At 44.1% G+C, this 17,505-nt stretch overlaps 2 protein-coding genes across 4 annotated transcripts in view; one reads left to right on the top strand and one right to left on the bottom strand.

Moving 5' to 3' along the window:
* DDX28 (DEAD-box helicase 28) overlaps positions 1-179 on the bottom strand; it is a 1,754-nt gene extending 1,575 nt beyond the window's left edge. Inside the window, exon 1 of the mRNA XM_007457322.1 lies at positions 46-179. Within this exon, the coding sequence (XP_007457384.1) occupies positions 46-179 (134 nt within the window). The remainder of the gene's footprint in view (positions 1-45) is intronic.
* Positions 180-281: 102 nt separating this feature from the next.
* Positions 282-17,505, top strand: part of DUS2 (dihydrouridine synthase 2) — a 43,524-nt gene continuing 26,300 nt past the window's right edge. For 2 of the 3 annotated variants that reach the window (XM_007457250.1, XM_007457251.1), the window contains exon 1: positions 7,132-7,260. In XM_007457250.1, the coding sequence (XP_007457312.1) occupies positions 7,135-7,260 (126 nt within the window). In that variant the 5' untranslated portion in view covers positions 7,132-7,134. Of the gene's footprint in view, positions 328-2,140; positions 2,218-7,131; positions 7,261-17,505 lie in introns of those variants that run through there. The other variant, XM_007457249.1, reaches the window with a different exon arrangement.

The following is a 17,505-nucleotide window of genomic DNA, read 5'->3' as shown; positions in this document are numbered from 1 at the left end:
CCGGGCGGGGGGGCGCCCCCCTCCCCCCTCTGCCGCTCTCCCTGCCGCCGCTGTAGAGCCCGCGGAATGCGCACCACGGGCAGGGGCTCGTTGGGACCGCGGACCGTCAGGTCCCGGCGAGGCGCCAGAAGCAACCGAGCCGCGAGCGACAACAGCCGCAGCCGCCACGCTAGAGCCATACTCCCCTTGGTGCGGGAGAGGCTCACGACAGTGACGTCACGGGCGCGCCAAGGCCTCGCGGACGGTGGCTGGCGCGGCTCAGTAAGGCCCGCGGAACTGGCGAACTGTGTGGAAGGAGCGGGATCTGTAGAGCTCAGCAGCGGCGAGGTCTGTAGGTCCGAACAGGGGATGGTGACTCCAGGCCCCGGCCAACCTTGGGGAAGGGTGCGCGATGGAGGCAGGACCGGGGTCCGGCGATACGCGGCGATAGGGCCCTGTCATTACGAACCAGGAGGGCGGAGGGCTTGTGGCGATCCCATGTCCGATCCCTGCAATGCTCTTTTGTCGCCCTCACAGCCCCTGTCATGGCTTGGCCAGTTCGGGTCTCCCCCTGTAACTTTACCAGTATTTATTGAGAGTCTGAGCGAATGGTCAGGCCTGGGGGCCGAGACCAGGAGTCCGGAGTCGTAGATCCAGGCTCACCCGTCCCTTAGAGCTCCCCAGAGAGCTGAGGGCCCCGAGGGCAAGCTGATGGCCTTCAGCGTATCTTCTCTACAGTCAAGAGAACTCATCGCTTGGTACTTTTCCCCTTTCTTTTCAGCTGAGAGTCATTCTCCCCTCCCTTGTCACCCTTTCCAACTTCTCATCCTGAACCCACTGCTTTCTTGGCTAGTTCACCTCCACCGGCTTTCCAGTCAGATACCTCAATTCCGTAAATAGCAGCGAGGAGGGTCCTGCCACAGGTTTGTGGCTTGTCTCACAAAACCATGGTCAGGCAGAATATTTTACTTGAATTCAGTTGTTCAGGTTGCCAAAAAGCCTTACACTACTGGTACTTCTTGAACGGATCCCGAAAATGGGTGTCAGATCATTTCTGTAATTTCCAGTGCCTGGGGTAGGAGATAAGGTAAATGTGGATTAACCACCTGAGAGGTTCTTAACATCTGGAGAAAGAGTCTTACTTACATTAGATACCGTTATAGAGATAAATACTATTAAATTTCAAATAGCATTTTGATACACGATAGACTTTCTGGAGAGTTACCTGTTAAGCCAGCAGAGGAGAGAGTTTTGAGTACTCATGGGTGAACAGTCATTGGATAGAGCAGTGGCTCTTGCGTGAGGGTGATTTTGCCCTCACCCTTCCCCCAGGACATTTGACAATGGCTGGAGACATTTTTCTTCGTCACATCCGGGGGGTGGGGTGGGGTGCTGCAGACCTCTAGTGGGTAGAGGCCAGGATGCTACTACATATCGTACAAGGCGTAGGACAGCCCTCCCCACCACCCGCAAAAATTATCTGGCCCCAAATGTCAAGAGTGTGCTATGGAGAAACCTTGGGTAGAGGCTGAGGACTGAAGAGAGGCTGAGGTTGTCACATGTACTCTCACTACAGGTGGTCAGTCACATTTGCCAGACTCTTGTGTGGCCCTGCCCCTTTCCCAGAATCTGTAGCAGGCACACTGATGCCGTTGCTTGTCATGTCCTTGGGATGAGAAAACCTTGGGGGCTCCTGAAAGTTATAAACACAGGAAGGAGTGATTTAGGAGGGTGACGTGGGAGAAGAGAACTTTAGGAAGAAAAAAATTGTCCTCATGTGTTTGGGAAATGTGCCAGATGGAAAAGAGATGAGGTGTGGCATGGGGTGTACCATTCCAGAAGGCAGACTGGGACTGATGCTTGACAGGGAGTCAGATTCTGAATTTGATATAGACTCTGCTGTAGCAACTAGAAATGCCTAGATCTGTCTAGAGAGTGCTGGGTTTTCTGTCACTGCAAAGTTCATGTATAGGCTGATGACCACTGATTGGTGATATGATAGAGGGGAGTTGATATAAAGGATGCTCTAAGATATTGTGATTCTACACTACTTTTACGATTCTTTCCCAGAACTCGGAGCTCCTCGTTCGTTAGCTGAAGAGCTCCTTGGATGTCTGCTCTGACATGTGTCATCCGTTTACATGTGCCACTTATTTTTCAGGTACAAAACAAAGAATCGCTTTGCACAAAGCCAGAAGGGATACACTGAAAGAATTATCAGAAAAGAATAATACATAGGTATGTATTTGCATTGACCTTCTCCAAATATTTGAGACAGGGTAGCTGGTTAGTGGCTGCTTTCTCATGCTCGAGCCCTTACAATGTGATCACCTCAGAATGTCATAGGGATTGGAGCCTGTCTGAGCCTGTCTGTCTCTGCCCATGGACCCTAGTTTCTTCTTGTCATTGCTTTAGATACTGTGTAAGGCCCTTCTCTTTTCCTCCTGGTCACAGCAGACATTGAGTAACCTCTAGTTGTTACTGAGATGCATATTTCACAGTATAGTACTTTAGAAATAAGAAAGGTTTACTTATTGTGGAAACAAATGTAGGCTCCTGGGAGTGTTAGTGTCACTCGGTAATGTTTTTCCAAGGGCTGCCATGGTAACTGACGTTGCCTGTTTACTCCCTAAGGTTTGAAAAGAATTCTTCCTTGGATCTCAGGTGATAGTGGTACATTCCTTCATTCATTTATTCATTCAGTAAATATTTTCTGAGCACCATGTATCTGCCAGGTACTTTTCATATGGACAGTGAGCAAAACAGACAAAATTCCTGCCTTAGTGAACTGTATATTCTGATTTAATTGGCTTGGGGTGAGGCCTGGCCATTGGTAGTTTTTAAAATCTCTCCAGATGATTCTAATGTACAGCTAGGTTTGAGAATCACAGTTATAAATGAAGCACTTTGGGAATTGCAAAGGCATTGCAGAAATAAAAGTGGCTATTGGTATTCCTTCACTATTCCTGCATTTTCCTGCCTGCATCAGGACTGTTGTACAGGTGCTGATCATTTTCTTTTCAGCCCTTTTCGCCGTTTGCCTAGACCCTTTATCCCTCTTTCTAACCTAACACCCTACTTCCTTCTTGTCTTTCAACCTCCCGTCCATCATCTGCTTGGGATTTATCCTAAACTTGGTGGGAAGCCATTGCAGGGTATAAACAGAGAAGTGGTGTTAGCAGAGATGCCTTTTTCAGACACCATACTGGCTATTGTAAGAGAATGGATAGGAGGGGGCAGGAGTAGATTTGGGGAGACTCATTAGGAGACTGGCTTTGTGCACAGTGGTGGCCTTGCAGATGGAGTAAAGCAGGCAGGTTAGAGTCATATTTGGAAGGTTAGTGATGGCTTGGAGGTGAATAGGAGATAGTGATGAATTGGATGTGGGGAATGTGGATTAAGGATGTGTAACTGGGTAAATGGAGGTGCTACTTACTGAAATGGGAAAAATTTTCTCCCCACATATTGACCTGATAAACACCTTCTCACCCTTTAGACCTTAAATCAGAGATTCTTTCTTGTTTTCTTTTATTATATTTTATTTTATTTCATTTTTATTTGGGCTGTGACGCCAGCTTGCAGGATCTTAGTTCCCCAACCAGGGATTGAACCCAGGCCCCCTGAACTGGAGGCACAGGGTCCTAACCACTGGACAACCAGGGAATTCCCAGCAGAGATTTTTTTCTTTCTTTTCTTCCTTTTTTTAATATAAGTTTTAATTAATTGATTAATTAATTTTTGGTTGCGTTGGGTCTTCATTGCCGTGCGTGGGCTTTCTGTAGTTGTGATGAGCAGGGGCTACTCTTTGTTGCGGTGCACGGGCTTCTCACTGCAGTGGTTTCTCTTGTTGTGGAGCACGGGCTCTATGCGTGCGGGCTTCAGTAGTTGTGGCGCATGGGCTCAGTAGTGGTGGCTCTCGGGCTTAGTTGCTCCGCGGCATGTGGGATCTTCCCGGACCAGGGAGCAAACCTGTGTCCCCTGCATTGGCAGGCGGATTCTTTGTTTGTTTGGTTTTTTTAAACATCTTTATTGGAGTATAATTGCTTTACAATGGTGTGTTAGTTTCTGCTGTATAACAAAGTGAATCAGCTATATGCATACGTATATCCCCATATCCCCTCCCTCTTGCGTCTCCCTCCCACCCTCCCGATCCCACCCCTCTAGGTGGTCGCAAGGCACTGAGCTGATCTCCCTGTGCTATGCAGCTGCTTCCCACTAGCTGTCTATTTTACATTTGGTAGTGTATATATGTCAATGCTACTCTCTTACTTCATCCCAGCTTGCCCTTCCCCCTTCCTGTGTCCTCAAGTCCATTCTCTATGTCTGCGTCTTTATTCCTGTCCTACCCCTAGGTTCATTAGAACCTTTTTTTTTTTTTTTTTTTAGATTCCATATATATGTGTTAGCATACGGTATTTGTTTTTCTCTTTCTGACTTACTTCACTCTGTATGACAGACTCTAGGCCTATCAACCTCGCTACAAATAACTCAGTTTTGTTTCTTTTTATGGCTGAGTAATATTCCATTGTATATATGTGCCACATCTTCTTTATCTATTCGTCTGTCGATGGACACTTAGGTTGCTTCCATGTCCTGGCTATTGTAAATAGTGCTGGCAGGCAGATTCTGAACCACTGCACCACCAGGGAAGTCCCCAGAGATTATTTCTTAAGGGAGGCCCTCCTCAACCCCCATGAGTCTCTTCCCTGCTGACATAGACTCCCACAGCCTTACATAACTGCTCCTTCATAGCACCATACACAGTTTTAATTTCACACATATTTGTAAGTTCCCTTTCTATAACATATTTGTAAGTATCCCTTTCATCATTTTATCTCTAGTGCCTACCAGTGCTTGGCATATCTTAGGGGCTCAGTAAGTGTCTGTTGAATAAATAATTGGAGACAGAGGACAAGGCTTAGGAGGGAAGATCAAGGCTTTGTTTTCTACATGTTGAGTAGAAGATGCCCTTAAGACATCCGAGTGGGGATGTGTTTTGAGCAGTTGGTGTGAGGTTGGGATGCCTTTGGAGATGATCATGGCCGCTATTTTCAACCATGCGAGTGAATAAATTTGTGAGGGAGGATGTGTGAAATTAGAAGGGAAGAGGGCCCACGACTAAGGAGCAGCCTCAACCTGTGAGGGGAGGAGGTGAAACCAGCAAAAGAGACTGAAAAGCTGGGGTAGAGAGAAAAACTGGGAGAGTGTGCCATCGACGAACCCAGGGAGGAGAGAGATCAAGGAAGAGGGGAAGCTCAACCATGCCATGTGCTGCTAGCAAAACAAGATTGAGGACAGGTCAGTGTCTCATAGATTGAGCAACTTCGAGGTAATTGGTGACTTTAATCAGAGCAGTTTTGGGAGAGTGGCAGAGGGGGAGGCCAGGCCGGAGTAGGCTGAGGAGTAAAAAGTTAGCAAGCTTTGCGGTTTTTAGAGGGGACCATGTTTGCTTAGAATAAATAAATTAACAGTTATCTCTGGGACATGGGATTTTGATTTTCTTCGATTTACTCCTGTTGCTCTACCTTTAAAATATTTTTAGAATGTGACCGCTTCTCACCACCTCCCCTACTATCTCTCTGTCCTGAGCCACCATCATCTCTGACATCGGTGACTGAAGAGCATTCTAACTGATCTGCCTGTGTCTGCTGTGGCCCCCACAGTCTGTTTTTCATACAGCAGTCATCGTGATAATGGGGAATGTGATCAGTCATGCCACTCCTCTCCTTAAAACCCTTCACTGGCTCCTATCGTGAAGAGCTAACAAAGCCTGCAGAGCGTCCTACAAGGCCACTCGGGGTCTGATCACTGTGTCCTATCTGCTTACTGCTCTCCATCCTTTGTGTATCTGACTTCCATTACTCTCTTCTCCTTTCTGTGCTGCAACCACAGTGGCCTCCTTCCTGTTCTTCTAACACACCAGACAAGCTCCTGCCCCAGGGTCTTTGCACTGGCCCTTTCTTCTCCTGTGCACTCTTCCACTAGATACCAACTTGGCTAACTCAAATCTCTGCTCAGATTTCATCTTGTCATTGAAGCTTATCTGGGCTTCTCTATTTAAAATTTTAACCTATGGCGATGAGGTGGGGGGGAAATGGGTGAAGGTGGTCAGAGGATAGAAACTTCCAGTTACAAGACAAATACATTCTGGGATGTAATGTACAGCATGGCAACTATGGTTAACAATACTGTATTGTATCTTTTTTCTTTTAAAATTTTATTTATTTATTTATTTGTTTATTTTTGGCTGTGTTGGGTCTTCGTTGCTGCACGTGGGCTTTCTCTAGTTGCGGTGAGGGGGGCTGCTCTTCGTTGCGGTGCACAGGCTTCTCATTGTGGTGGCTTCTCTTGTTGCGGAGCACTGGCTCTAGGTGCGCAGGTTTCAGTAGTTGCGGCACGTGTGCTCAGTAGTTGTGGCTCGCGGGCTCTAGAGCGCAGGCTCAGTAGTTGTGGCGCACGGGCTTAGTTGCTCCGTGGCATGTGGGATCTTCCCAGACTAGGGATCGAACCCTTGTTCCCTGCACTGGCAGGCAGATTCTTAACCACTGTGCCACCGCAGAAGTCCCAGTAATACTGTATTGTATCCTGAAAGTTGCAAAGAGAGATCTTAAAGGTTCTTATGATGAGAAAAAAATTTTGTGAGGTGATAGATATTATCTAAACTTATTGTGGTAATCATTTGGTGATATATACATATGTGAAATCTTTATGTTGTACAGCTTAAACTAATACAATATCATATGTTAATTTTATCTTAATGAAACTGGAAAAAAATTTTAACCCATCTGCAGTGTTTTCAATCTCCTTTCTCCCTGCTCTTTTTTACTCTATAGCACTATCAATTTTCCATCATACTATGTAATTTATTTATTATGCTTATTGTTTTTGCCTTTTTCCCCACTGGAATGAAAGCTCTACCAGAGTAAGAATCTTTGTCTGTTTCCTTCTCTAATGTACCCCCAAAGACTAGGACAGTGACTGGTACAGAGTAGACACTTAATAAATATTTGTTGGATGCATAAATGAGCATGCATTATTTTTACGATAAAAGAAAAGGAAAACCAAATACTATGTGTTGGAAAGAAGAAGGAAAGCCTTCTCTGGATAACAGAAGAGATTTTCTCCGTTTGAATTTCTGACTCTCTTTCTTCAGGAATGATTGTGAACAGCCTCTCTATGTGCTACCACAACAAACTCATCTTAGCCCCTATGGTTCGGGTAGGGACTCTCCCAATGCGGCTGCTGGCCCTGGACTATGGAGCGGACATTGTGTACTGTGAGGTAAGGGGCTCCTGATCTTCCCGGAGAGCTCTTCCACAGGTGCAGCCTCCCCATCTGTGGGTGGGAGCGGTCAGGAGTCAGAGGAGGCAGAATGGGCTGTCCCTTCACAGGTGCTCACTGAAGGCAGCAGAAGACAAACACGCAGGAATCCTGTGAGCCCTGCTGAGGACCAGGAGCCTGGGCAGCACAGAGGCATTGTGGGACACCTGGGCCAGGTGGCTAGATGAGCATCGTGTCAGGTTACTGCTGTAGCCCCCATAGGAGTTAATACACATTCAATACATGAATGAGTGAACTCAAGATCAGGAAGAGGAGGAAAAGGACCAGATTCAGGCCAGGGAAGCTGGATGGGGTTGGTTTTGGGAACCATAGGATTTTCTGGTGGCAGTAGCTAGTGGACCAGCTACTGGCTGGCTGCTGTGGAGAATGTTAAGACTTGAGACCCAGGTTTAGAAAGCATCTTCTAGGAAAAATAGAGTTACAGGAGTAGCTGATATTGGGTAGGGACTGGGAGCAGTGGTTCTCAGTTGGGCATGCATCAGAATTATCTGGGCAGCTTCCCCCGCAATCCCCAATCCTGATATGTCCCTCTAGTCGGTGTGAGAGGTTAGAGAAACTACCCCAGTGCTTCTGATATTTCCATCTTTAAGAGCCACCAGCAGTGGGGTGAGGACTGTGTCTATAAAAGGGAAACACAGGGAATCCTTGTGGTGGTGGAACTATTCTGTGTCAACATCCTGGGTGTGATATTGTACTACTGTTTTTCAAGATGTTACCATGAGGAGAAATTGGGCAATGGGTACATAGAATCTCATATTCTTACAATTGCATGTGAACTTCCAATTATCTCAAAATAAAAAGTTTAATTGAAAAGAAAGCCACTGGTGTAGGGTCTTCCCTGGTAGTCCAGTGGTTAAGACTTTGCGCTCCCAATGCAGGGGGCCCGGGTTTGATCCCTGGTCGGTGAACTAGATCCCACATGCATGCCGCAACTAAGAGTTCGCATGCTGAACTAAGAAGCCTGCATGCCACAACTAAGAGCCTGCGTGCCGCAGCTAAACATACCGCATGCTGTAACTAAACACACTGAAACGAAGATCCCGCATGCTGCAAATGAGACCTGGCGCAGCCAAAATAAATAAATAAATATTAAAGGAAAAGAAGTTTAATTGAAAAGAAAGACACTGGTGTAGGGACTTCCCTGGTGGTCCAGTGGGTAAGACTCCGCACTCCCAATGCAGGGGGCCTGGGTTTGATCCCTGGTCAGGGAACTAGATCCCGCAGGCATGCCACAACTAAGAGTCTGCCTGCCGCAACTAAGAAGCCTGCATGCTGCGACGAAGATCCCGTGTGCCGCAGCTAAGACCCAGTGCAGCCAAAATAAATAAATAAAATAATAAATAAATAAATTTAGAAAAAGGAAATTACCTGATTAGGGGACAGCTGTGGCACATAGATGTGAACACTTGAGGGGTTAATGGATTGAGGGGTAAGCAGCAAAATGAGAAAGTAGAAATAAGGCTGCTGACTATCCCCCAGAAATTCAAGAGGTGAAGGGAGGAAGTGTATAGCTGGAGGTGAAGGAAGATGGGTGAATGGAGTTGTTTGTAGGTAACTTGCTTGTTTGTAGCATAGGAAGAAGGGCTTAACAATGAGGGGAGGCCTGAAGATTTGGGGCATTAGGGGGATTTGTAGGGCCAGGTCTTGGAGGGGACAGGATTCTTGATGAGGTGGTAGGACCTGCCTTCCTCTGAGATAGGGCAAGGAGGAGAGGGCGAAGATGATGAAAGGGAGGGAAACTGAGGGGTTTTGCCTGAGAGACTTGTTTTACAAGATGTAGGAAGTCAGTCTTCTGTTGGAAATGAGGGTGGCAAGTGTGGGCTAGGGACCTGAGGAAAGGAAGTGAAGGTGTTTTGGTCCTATTCCCATGGGGAATGGGCACTGGGAGATGTGCCTGGCAGGCAGGTGTGCACAGTGATACTGGTTTGCAGCTTTGTAGGAAGGAGAGTTTGAGAAGCCTGGCAGGGGGATGTCCATGGCAGGGATTGGCATGCCAGTATCTACAGCAGGGCAGGGGCAGAGGCATCTAGGGTGCTGACAAGGTGAAATGGGAAGGAGGGGGTATGTGTTGTCCAAAGGTGGGAGTCAGAAAGGGATTTTCCAGAGTTTAGGGTCACAGAGACCCAAGACCTGACTTTTAAGTGGTTTGTTGAAGTAGAGGTGAGGAGGTCTCAAACATGTGAGCTGGGCTGTTAGTGTACATCCATAAATCTTCCAGGCTGCCAGAACGTGCCTACGGCAGGGAGGAGCCTGTTCCCAGGGGCCAGTCCCAGGGGAATGTGGTAGTGTGCTGAGCATATTCATCTGGTCACTCAACCCTTGAGCCTACACTCTGGCCCCAGGGTGGTCAGCCATGGGTTAGGTATAGCCTTTTCTGGCCAGCACTCTCCTTGGCCTCCAGAAAAAACCTCTTGGATTTGGAAGGGGATTGGGAGGAGGAACTATGAAGAATCAGGGACTCAGATTCTGAGGTCTTGGGAACCAAAAAGATGAAATCCCAGAGAACAGCTGTTACCTTTCATCACTTGTGATTCTCCTCCACCCCAGGACAGAGGGTGCATGCTAGCTCTTCATCCACTTAGTCCATGTTTACCCATAGGGTCCTGTGGGATGACTCAGACTCAAGGATGAAGCCCCCTGCTTCTTCCCTGCTGCCCCAGCTCCATCTCTGTCCAGCTGTAGCCCCCCCATGGTTGCTTCAAGGCCCGGGATGTATAGTGTCCCTCTTCTCTCTACCCGTCCTTCGCATACTGTCTCCATCAATTATTTGCTTACTCTGATGACCCTTCATGTCCCTACTCTCCCTAATCTTGTGCTGTCACGAAAAGTAAGAGTGGGTCCATTGAGTGCTAACCCTTTATTTTCAGATTCATTTATGTCTCTGCGGTGGCCATCCTGCTGGTTTCTTCTCTTAGACCAAGTGGTGGTAAGGGCTTCAGGCCTTTAAAGCACCAGCTCACCTGGGCTCAAACTTATTCTGGGGCAAGATTCTGAGGGTTGCTAAAATTGAGGAAAAGGCAGTAGTGCCTACATTGACACATTCAGCCTCCTTGGCCTTCACTTTTCCTATGCGAGCAGCATTTTTCTGGGACCCAGAGGGTGGAGTTGTATTCACCTGGAGATAATGTGGAGTGAAACACCAGGATGGAAGTGAGTGGGTGTATGACAGCACGGTGTCATGCTCTAGACAGCCACTATGTGCTTATAGCCCTGGGGGAATCCGTCTGTGATGAGGTCGCGGAAGCTGGGTAGTGAGAAACAGAGCTGACCCGCAGATTCCGGATGCTTCATCAGATGCTTTGTTGAGAATTCTTAGGGTTGTTTTCAAGCACTTGGGAAGTCATGGTCCCAGGATTTATGCGGTGACTTCAGGATGTGACTCTCCTAATTGGTCAAAGCTTGGTTTTCCTCATGATTGTGACTAATCCATTCTTCCAGGGCTCTGCTTGAGTTTGGAGCAGAGTAAATACTGATTAAAACCCTTTGTATGTTTGATGAGCACTTGCTCTGGGAGAGTCAGTATAGCTTATGAACAAATTAAGGGACCTCTGCCAGAAGAGACCTAGGCTCTTTACCCAGACCTAGCTGCTGTGGAGCAGAGGCCGGTGGGCAGGCCAACTGGCCCCTGCCTGTGGTGAGTAGGTCTCTGGAAACTGGGCCCTGAGTACTGGGAAAGGCACAGCATGGCGCCTGGTGCCCCCTGGTGGATCCAGAGTTGCTCTGCAGGCCAGCTGTGTAGATGAACTTACTGTGTTCCCCTGAGGTGACCCATCTGTGGGTTAGATCGTCAAACCACACCATCCACCTCTCAGGACCTCGTGTAGGACCTAGGGCATACCAGGCATACAGGCACCTCCTTAAAAGGCCTGCAGAACCCTCAGCAGTTGGAGGTGAAGAAAGGATGAACCAGCTCAGCAAAGGTTAAGGGAGCAGTAGTCTGATTCCCCACCAAGGTCTGCCCTATTGATGGAGTTTTCTAGGGGTTCATCAGATGTCACTTAACTATTCCTTTTTTTTAAAAAATTTATTTATTTGTTTTATTTTTGGCTGCGTTGGGTCTTCGTTGCTGCATGCAGGCTTTCTCTAGTTGTGGAGAGCGGGGGCTACTCTTCGTTGCGGTGCATGGGCTTCTCATTGCGGTGGCTTCTCTTGTTGCGGAGCACAGGCTCTAGGCGCGCGGGCTTCAGTATTTGTGGCTCATGGGTTCTGGAGCGCAGGCTTAGTAGTTGTGGCGCACGGGCTTAGTTGCTTCGTGGCATGTGGGATCTTCCTGGACCAGGGCTCGAACCCGTGTCCCCTGCACTGGCAGGTGGATTCTTAACCACTGCGTCACCAGGGAAGCCCCCTTTTCCTTTTCATAAGAACAATGGATGGACAGACCATGGATTGTCATACTGAGTGAAGTAAATCAGACAGAGAAAAGACAAATATCATATGATATCACTTATATGTGGAATCTAAAAAAATGGTACAAATGAACTTATTTACAAAACAGAAATGAGTCACAGATGTACAAAGCAAATTTATGGTTACCTGGGGGAAAGAGAGGGGGATAAATTGGGAGATTGGGATTGACATATACACACTACTATATATAAAATAGGTAACTAATAAGAACCTACTGTATAGCACAGGGAACTCTACTCAATACTCTGTAATGACCTATATGTGAAAAGAATCTAAAAAGTAGTGGATATATGTATATGTATAACTGATTCACTTTGCTGTACAGCAGAAACTAACACAACATTGTAAATCAACTACACTCAAATAAAAATTAAATAAAAACAAAAAACCAAAACCAACAGGACTCCAGTGGCCCAGACATGAGAGGACACCTACCTTTTAATAGGCAGGATGAAGGGAGAAGGCAATATTCTTAAGAGACCTCGATTACCAAAATGGGTACTTAAATTTTTTTCTGTGGCAAAAAACACATAACATAAATTTTACCATATTAACCGTTTTTAAGTGTACAGTTCAGTAGCTGTGAAACAGATCTCCAGAACCTTTTCATCTTGCAAAACTGAAACTCTATGCCCATTAAACAACAACTCCCCTCCCCACAGCCCCTGGTAACCACCATTCTACTTTCTGTTTCTATGAATTTGAATACTTTAGCTACCTTATGTAAGTGGAAATATGCAATATTTGTCTTTTTGTGACTGCCTTATTTCGCTTAGCATAATATCCTCAAGGTTCATCCATGTTGTACTATGTAACAGGATTTCTTTCCATTTTTAGGTTGAATAATATTATATTATGTAATATGTATACTACCTTTTGCTTATCCATTCATCCATTCATCTGTCAATGGACATTTGGGTTGCTTCTATCTCTTGGCTATTTTGAATAGTGTTGTGAATGTAGGTGTGCAGATACTCCTTTGAGATCCAGCTTTCAAGTCTTTGGGATATATATATATATATATATATATATATATATAGTTATATATATATATATACCCAGAAGTAGGATACTTTCATTTTTTGAGGAACTTCCATACTGTTTTCCCTGTCTTTTGCGCCATTTTACAATCCCACCAGCAGTCCACAGTTTCTAAAATCTTTGCCAACACTTGCTATTTTCTCTTTTTTTTTTGATAGTACCCATGCTAATGGGTATGAAGTGATAGCTCATTGTGGTTTTGATTTGCATTTCTCTGATGATTAGTGTTGTTGAGCATGTTTTTATATGTTTTTATATGCTTCTTGGCCATCAGTATATCTTTCTTTTTTAACATCTTTATTGGAGTATAATTGCTTTGCAATGGTGTGTTAGTTTCTGCTGTATAACACAGTGAATCAGCTATATGTATACATATATCCCCATATCTCCTCCCTCTTGTGTCTCCCTCCCACCCTCCCTATCCCACCCCTCTAGGTGGTTACAAAGCACGGAGCTGATCTCCCTGTGCTATGCAGCTGCTTCCCACTAACTATTTTACATTTGGTAGTGTATATATGTCTATGCCACTCTCACTTCATCCCAGCTTACCCTTCCCCCTCCACGTGTCCTGAAGTCCATTCTCTACACCTGCATCTTTATTCCTGTCCTGCCCCTAGGTTCTTCATAACAATGTTTTTTTTTTTTTTTAGATTCCATATATATGTGTTAGCATACAGTATATCATCTTTGAAGAAGTTTATATTCAAGTCTTTGTCTAGAATGGGTAATTTTTTAAAACTTAGAAAAAAAATTATTTATAGAAAAAGTTGCAGGAACGGACAAAGAACATCCATATACCCTTTACCCAGACTGACCTACTGTCAACATTTTGCTTGATTTGTTTTATAATTTGAGAAGTATTTTCTCCTTAACTATTTGAGAGTAAGTTTCATACACTATGATATCTTACTTCTCAAATACTTCATTGATATTTTCTAAGAATAAAGTCATTCTTCTATACAATTGTTATACAGCCATCATCTTCAGTAAATTTAATACTGATACTTTTTTCTGATCTATCTTCCATATTCTAGTTTTGCCAATTGACCCAAAATTGTTCCTCTCAGCATTTTTTAACAACTTTTTTGAGATATGGTTCACATAGCATATAAATCAACAATTTAAGGTGTACAATTCATTGGCTTTTGGTGTATTTACGAAATTGTGTATCCACCCTGCAATCAATTTTTGAACATTTTTATCACACCAAAAAGAAACCTTATATCCATTAGCAATCACTCCCCAATTTCTTCCTCCCCCAGTCCCTGGAAACCACTAGTCTACTTTCTGTCTCTATAGCTTTGCCAGTTTGGGACATTTCATATAAATGGGATCATGTGATATATGGCCTTTTGTGTCTGGTTTCTTTGCATTGCATATCATTGCATGTATCAGCACTTCATTCCTTTTAATGACTGATTAATAGTCAATTGTATGTTTATACCACAGTTGGTTTATTGGTTCATCAATTGATAGACATTTGGATTATTTCTACCTTTTGGCTGTTATGAACCATGCTGCTATTAACATGTGTGTACATGTTTTTGTGTGGACATGTTTTCATTTCTCTTGGGTATATACCTAAGAATGGAATTGCTGGATCATATGGTAACTCTATGTTTAAACATTTGAGGGACAGCCTGACTGTTTTCCAAAGCAGCTGTACCATTTTGCATTATCATTAGTGGTGTATGAAATTTCCAATTTCTCTATACCCTTGCCAACACTTATTGTCTTTTTATTTTTTAAAGAAACAGAGAACCTTTTTTTTTTTTTTTGGCTGTGCCGTGCGACATGTGGGAGCTTTAGTTCTCCAACCGGGGATTGAACCTGTGCCCCCCTACAGTGGAAGCTTGGAGTCTTAACCACTGGACCGCCAAAGAAGTCCCTTACTGTCTTTTTGATTATAGCCATCCTAGTAGCTCTGAAATGGTATCTCACTGTGTTGTTTTTTTTTTTAAAGATAGGTTTTATTTTTCTTTTTTGGCTGCACCAGGGATTGAACCCAGGCCCTTGGCAGTGAGAATGTGGAGTCCTAACCACTGGACTGCCAGGGAATTCCCCTCATTGTGGTTTTGATTTGCATTTCCTAATGAATAATGATGTTGAGCATCTTTTCTTATGTTTATTGTCCATTAATATATTTTCTTTGGAGAAATGTCTGTTCATATCCTATGCCCATTTTAATTAATTTATTTTTAAACATCTTTATTGGAGTATAATTGCTTTACAGTGGTGTGTTAGTTTCTGCTGTATAACAAAGTGAATCAGCTATATGTATCCACATCCCCATATCCCCTCCCTCTTGCACCTCCCTCCCACCCTCCCTATCCCACCCCTCTAGGTGGTCACAAAGCACTGAGCTGATCTCCCTGTGCTATGCAGCTGCTTCCCACTAGCTAGCTATTTTACATTTGGAAGTGTATATATATGTCAATGCTACTCTCTCACTTCTTCCCAGCTTACCCTTCCCCCTCCCTGTGTCCTGAAGTCCACTCTCTCCGCCTGCGTCTTTATTCCTGTCCTGCCCCTAGGTTCATCAGACCATTTTTTTTTTAGATTCCATATATATGTGTTAGCACATGGTATTTGTTTTTCTCTCTTTTCCTTCACTCTGTATGACAGACTCGAGGTCCATCCACCTCACTACAGATAACTCAATTTCGTTTCTTTTTATGCTATGCCTATTTTTAAATCGAGTTATTTGTCTTTTTATTTTAAGAGTTGTAAGAGTTCTTTATATATTCTGGATACTAGACCTTTATCAGATACATGATTTGCAAATATTTTCTCCCATTCTGTGGATCGTCTTTTCCATGTTATTTTTTTTTAAAGACTTTATTTTTATTTTTTAAAATTTTATTTAAGTATAGTTGATTCACTTTTTTTATGTGTGTGTGTGGCTGCATTGGTTCTTCATTGCAGTGTGTGGGCCTCCCACCGTGGCAGCTTTTCTTGTTGTGGAGCATGGGCTCTAGGTGCATGGGCCTCAGCAGTTGTGGTGCGCGGGCTCAGCAGTTCTGTGGCATGTGGGATCTCCCCGGACCAGGGATAAAACCCATGTCCCCTTTGTTGGCAGGTGGATTCTCAACCACTGCCCCACCAGGGAAGTCCCTGATTCAATTTATTGATAGTATCCTTTGATGCAAAATTTTTTTGCATCAATGCAAAAATTTTTAATTTTAATGAAGTCCAATTTACCTAATTTTTTCCTTTGTTGTTTGTGCTTTTGGTATCATCTCTAAGAAATTATTGCTTAAGCTAAGGCCACAAAGATTTATACTTCGGTTTTCTTCTATGAATTTTATAGTTTTGGCTCTTACACTTAGGTCTTGGATACATTTTGAGTTAATTTTTTTTTTGAGTTAATTTTTGTACGTTATGAGGTAGGGATCAAAATTCATTTTCTTGGGCTTCCCTAGTGGCGCAGTGGTTGAGAGCCCGCCTGCCAATGCAGGGGATACGGGTTCGTGCCCCGGTCCGGGAAGATCCCACATGCCGCGGAGTGGCTGGGCCTGTGAGCCATGGCCGCTGAGCCTGCGCGTCCGGAGCCTGTGCTCCGCAATGGGAGAGGCCACAACAGGGAGAGGCCCGCGGATCAAAAAAAAAAAAAAAAAAAAAAAAAATTCATTTTCTTGCATGTGGATATCCAGTTGTCCCAGCACCTGTTAAAAAGACAGTTCTTTCCCCAATAAATTGTCTTGATACTCTTGTCAAAAATCAGTTGGTCATAGATGTTTTGGTTTGTATCTGGACTCTCAAATCTATTCCAGTGGTCTATGTGTCTATCCTTATGCCAGTACCATACCTCTTGATTATTATAGTTTGCTAGTGGGTTTTGAGATTAGGAAGTGTGAATCCTCCAACTTTATTCTTCTATTTCAAGATTGTTTTGTCTATTCTAGGTTCCATATGAATTTTAGGATCATCTTGTCAATTTCTGCAAAAATGGCAGCTAGGATTCTGATGGGGTTTGTGTTGAATCTACAGATCAGTTTGGGGAATATTGCTATCTTAACAATATTAAATCTTCCAGTCATTGAACATGATATATCTTTTTTTAAAATAATATTTATTTATTTATGTAGTTGACTGTGCCGGGTCTTAGTGCGGCACAGGGGATCTTCGTTGCGGCATCCGGGATCTTTAATTGTGGCATACAGGATCTAGTTCCCTGACTAGGGATCGAACCCGGGCCCCCTGCATTGGGAGCGTGGAGTCTTAACCACTGGACCACCAGGGAAGTTTGGATATATCTTTTCATTTATTTAAATCTCCTTTAATTTCTTTAAACAATATTTTATAGTTTTTAGTGAATCACCTCCTTGGTTTCTGGCTGTCATTGTTTCTCATGAAAAATCAGTTGTTAGTCTTATTGAGAATCCCTTGTACATGGTAAGTCACTTCTCTCTTGCTGCTTTCAAGATTATCTCTTTGTCTTTGATTTTCAGCTGTTTGAATGTGATGTGTCTAGGTGTGGATCTCTTTTAAGTTTATTCTACTTGGAGTTTGTTGAGCCTCTTAGATGTGTAGATTAATGTTTTTCATCAAATTTGGGAAATTTTCTGCCATTATTTCTTCAAATATTTATTCTATCCCTTCTCTCCTTTTGCAACTCCCATTATTCATTTTGGCAGTGATTTTTTTTTTTTTTGAGTGGGCAATCACACAGTTTGTCAATCTGAGTTTATTTGTGTTTCTGAAAACTGAGATATACCAATGATTCTTTAACCAAAC

Source organism: Lipotes vexillifer, unplaced genomic scaffold, assembly GCF_000442215.2.
Source record: "Lipotes vexillifer unplaced genomic scaffold, Lipotes_vexillifer_v1.1 scaffold504, whole genome shotgun sequence".
In the NCBI taxonomy this organism is placed as follows: Eukaryota; Metazoa; Chordata; class Mammalia; order Artiodactyla; family Lipotidae; genus Lipotes; species Lipotes vexillifer.
The sequence above is the reverse complement of the archived record's forward strand: the minus strand, read 5'-3'. Positions and strand labels throughout refer to the sequence as shown.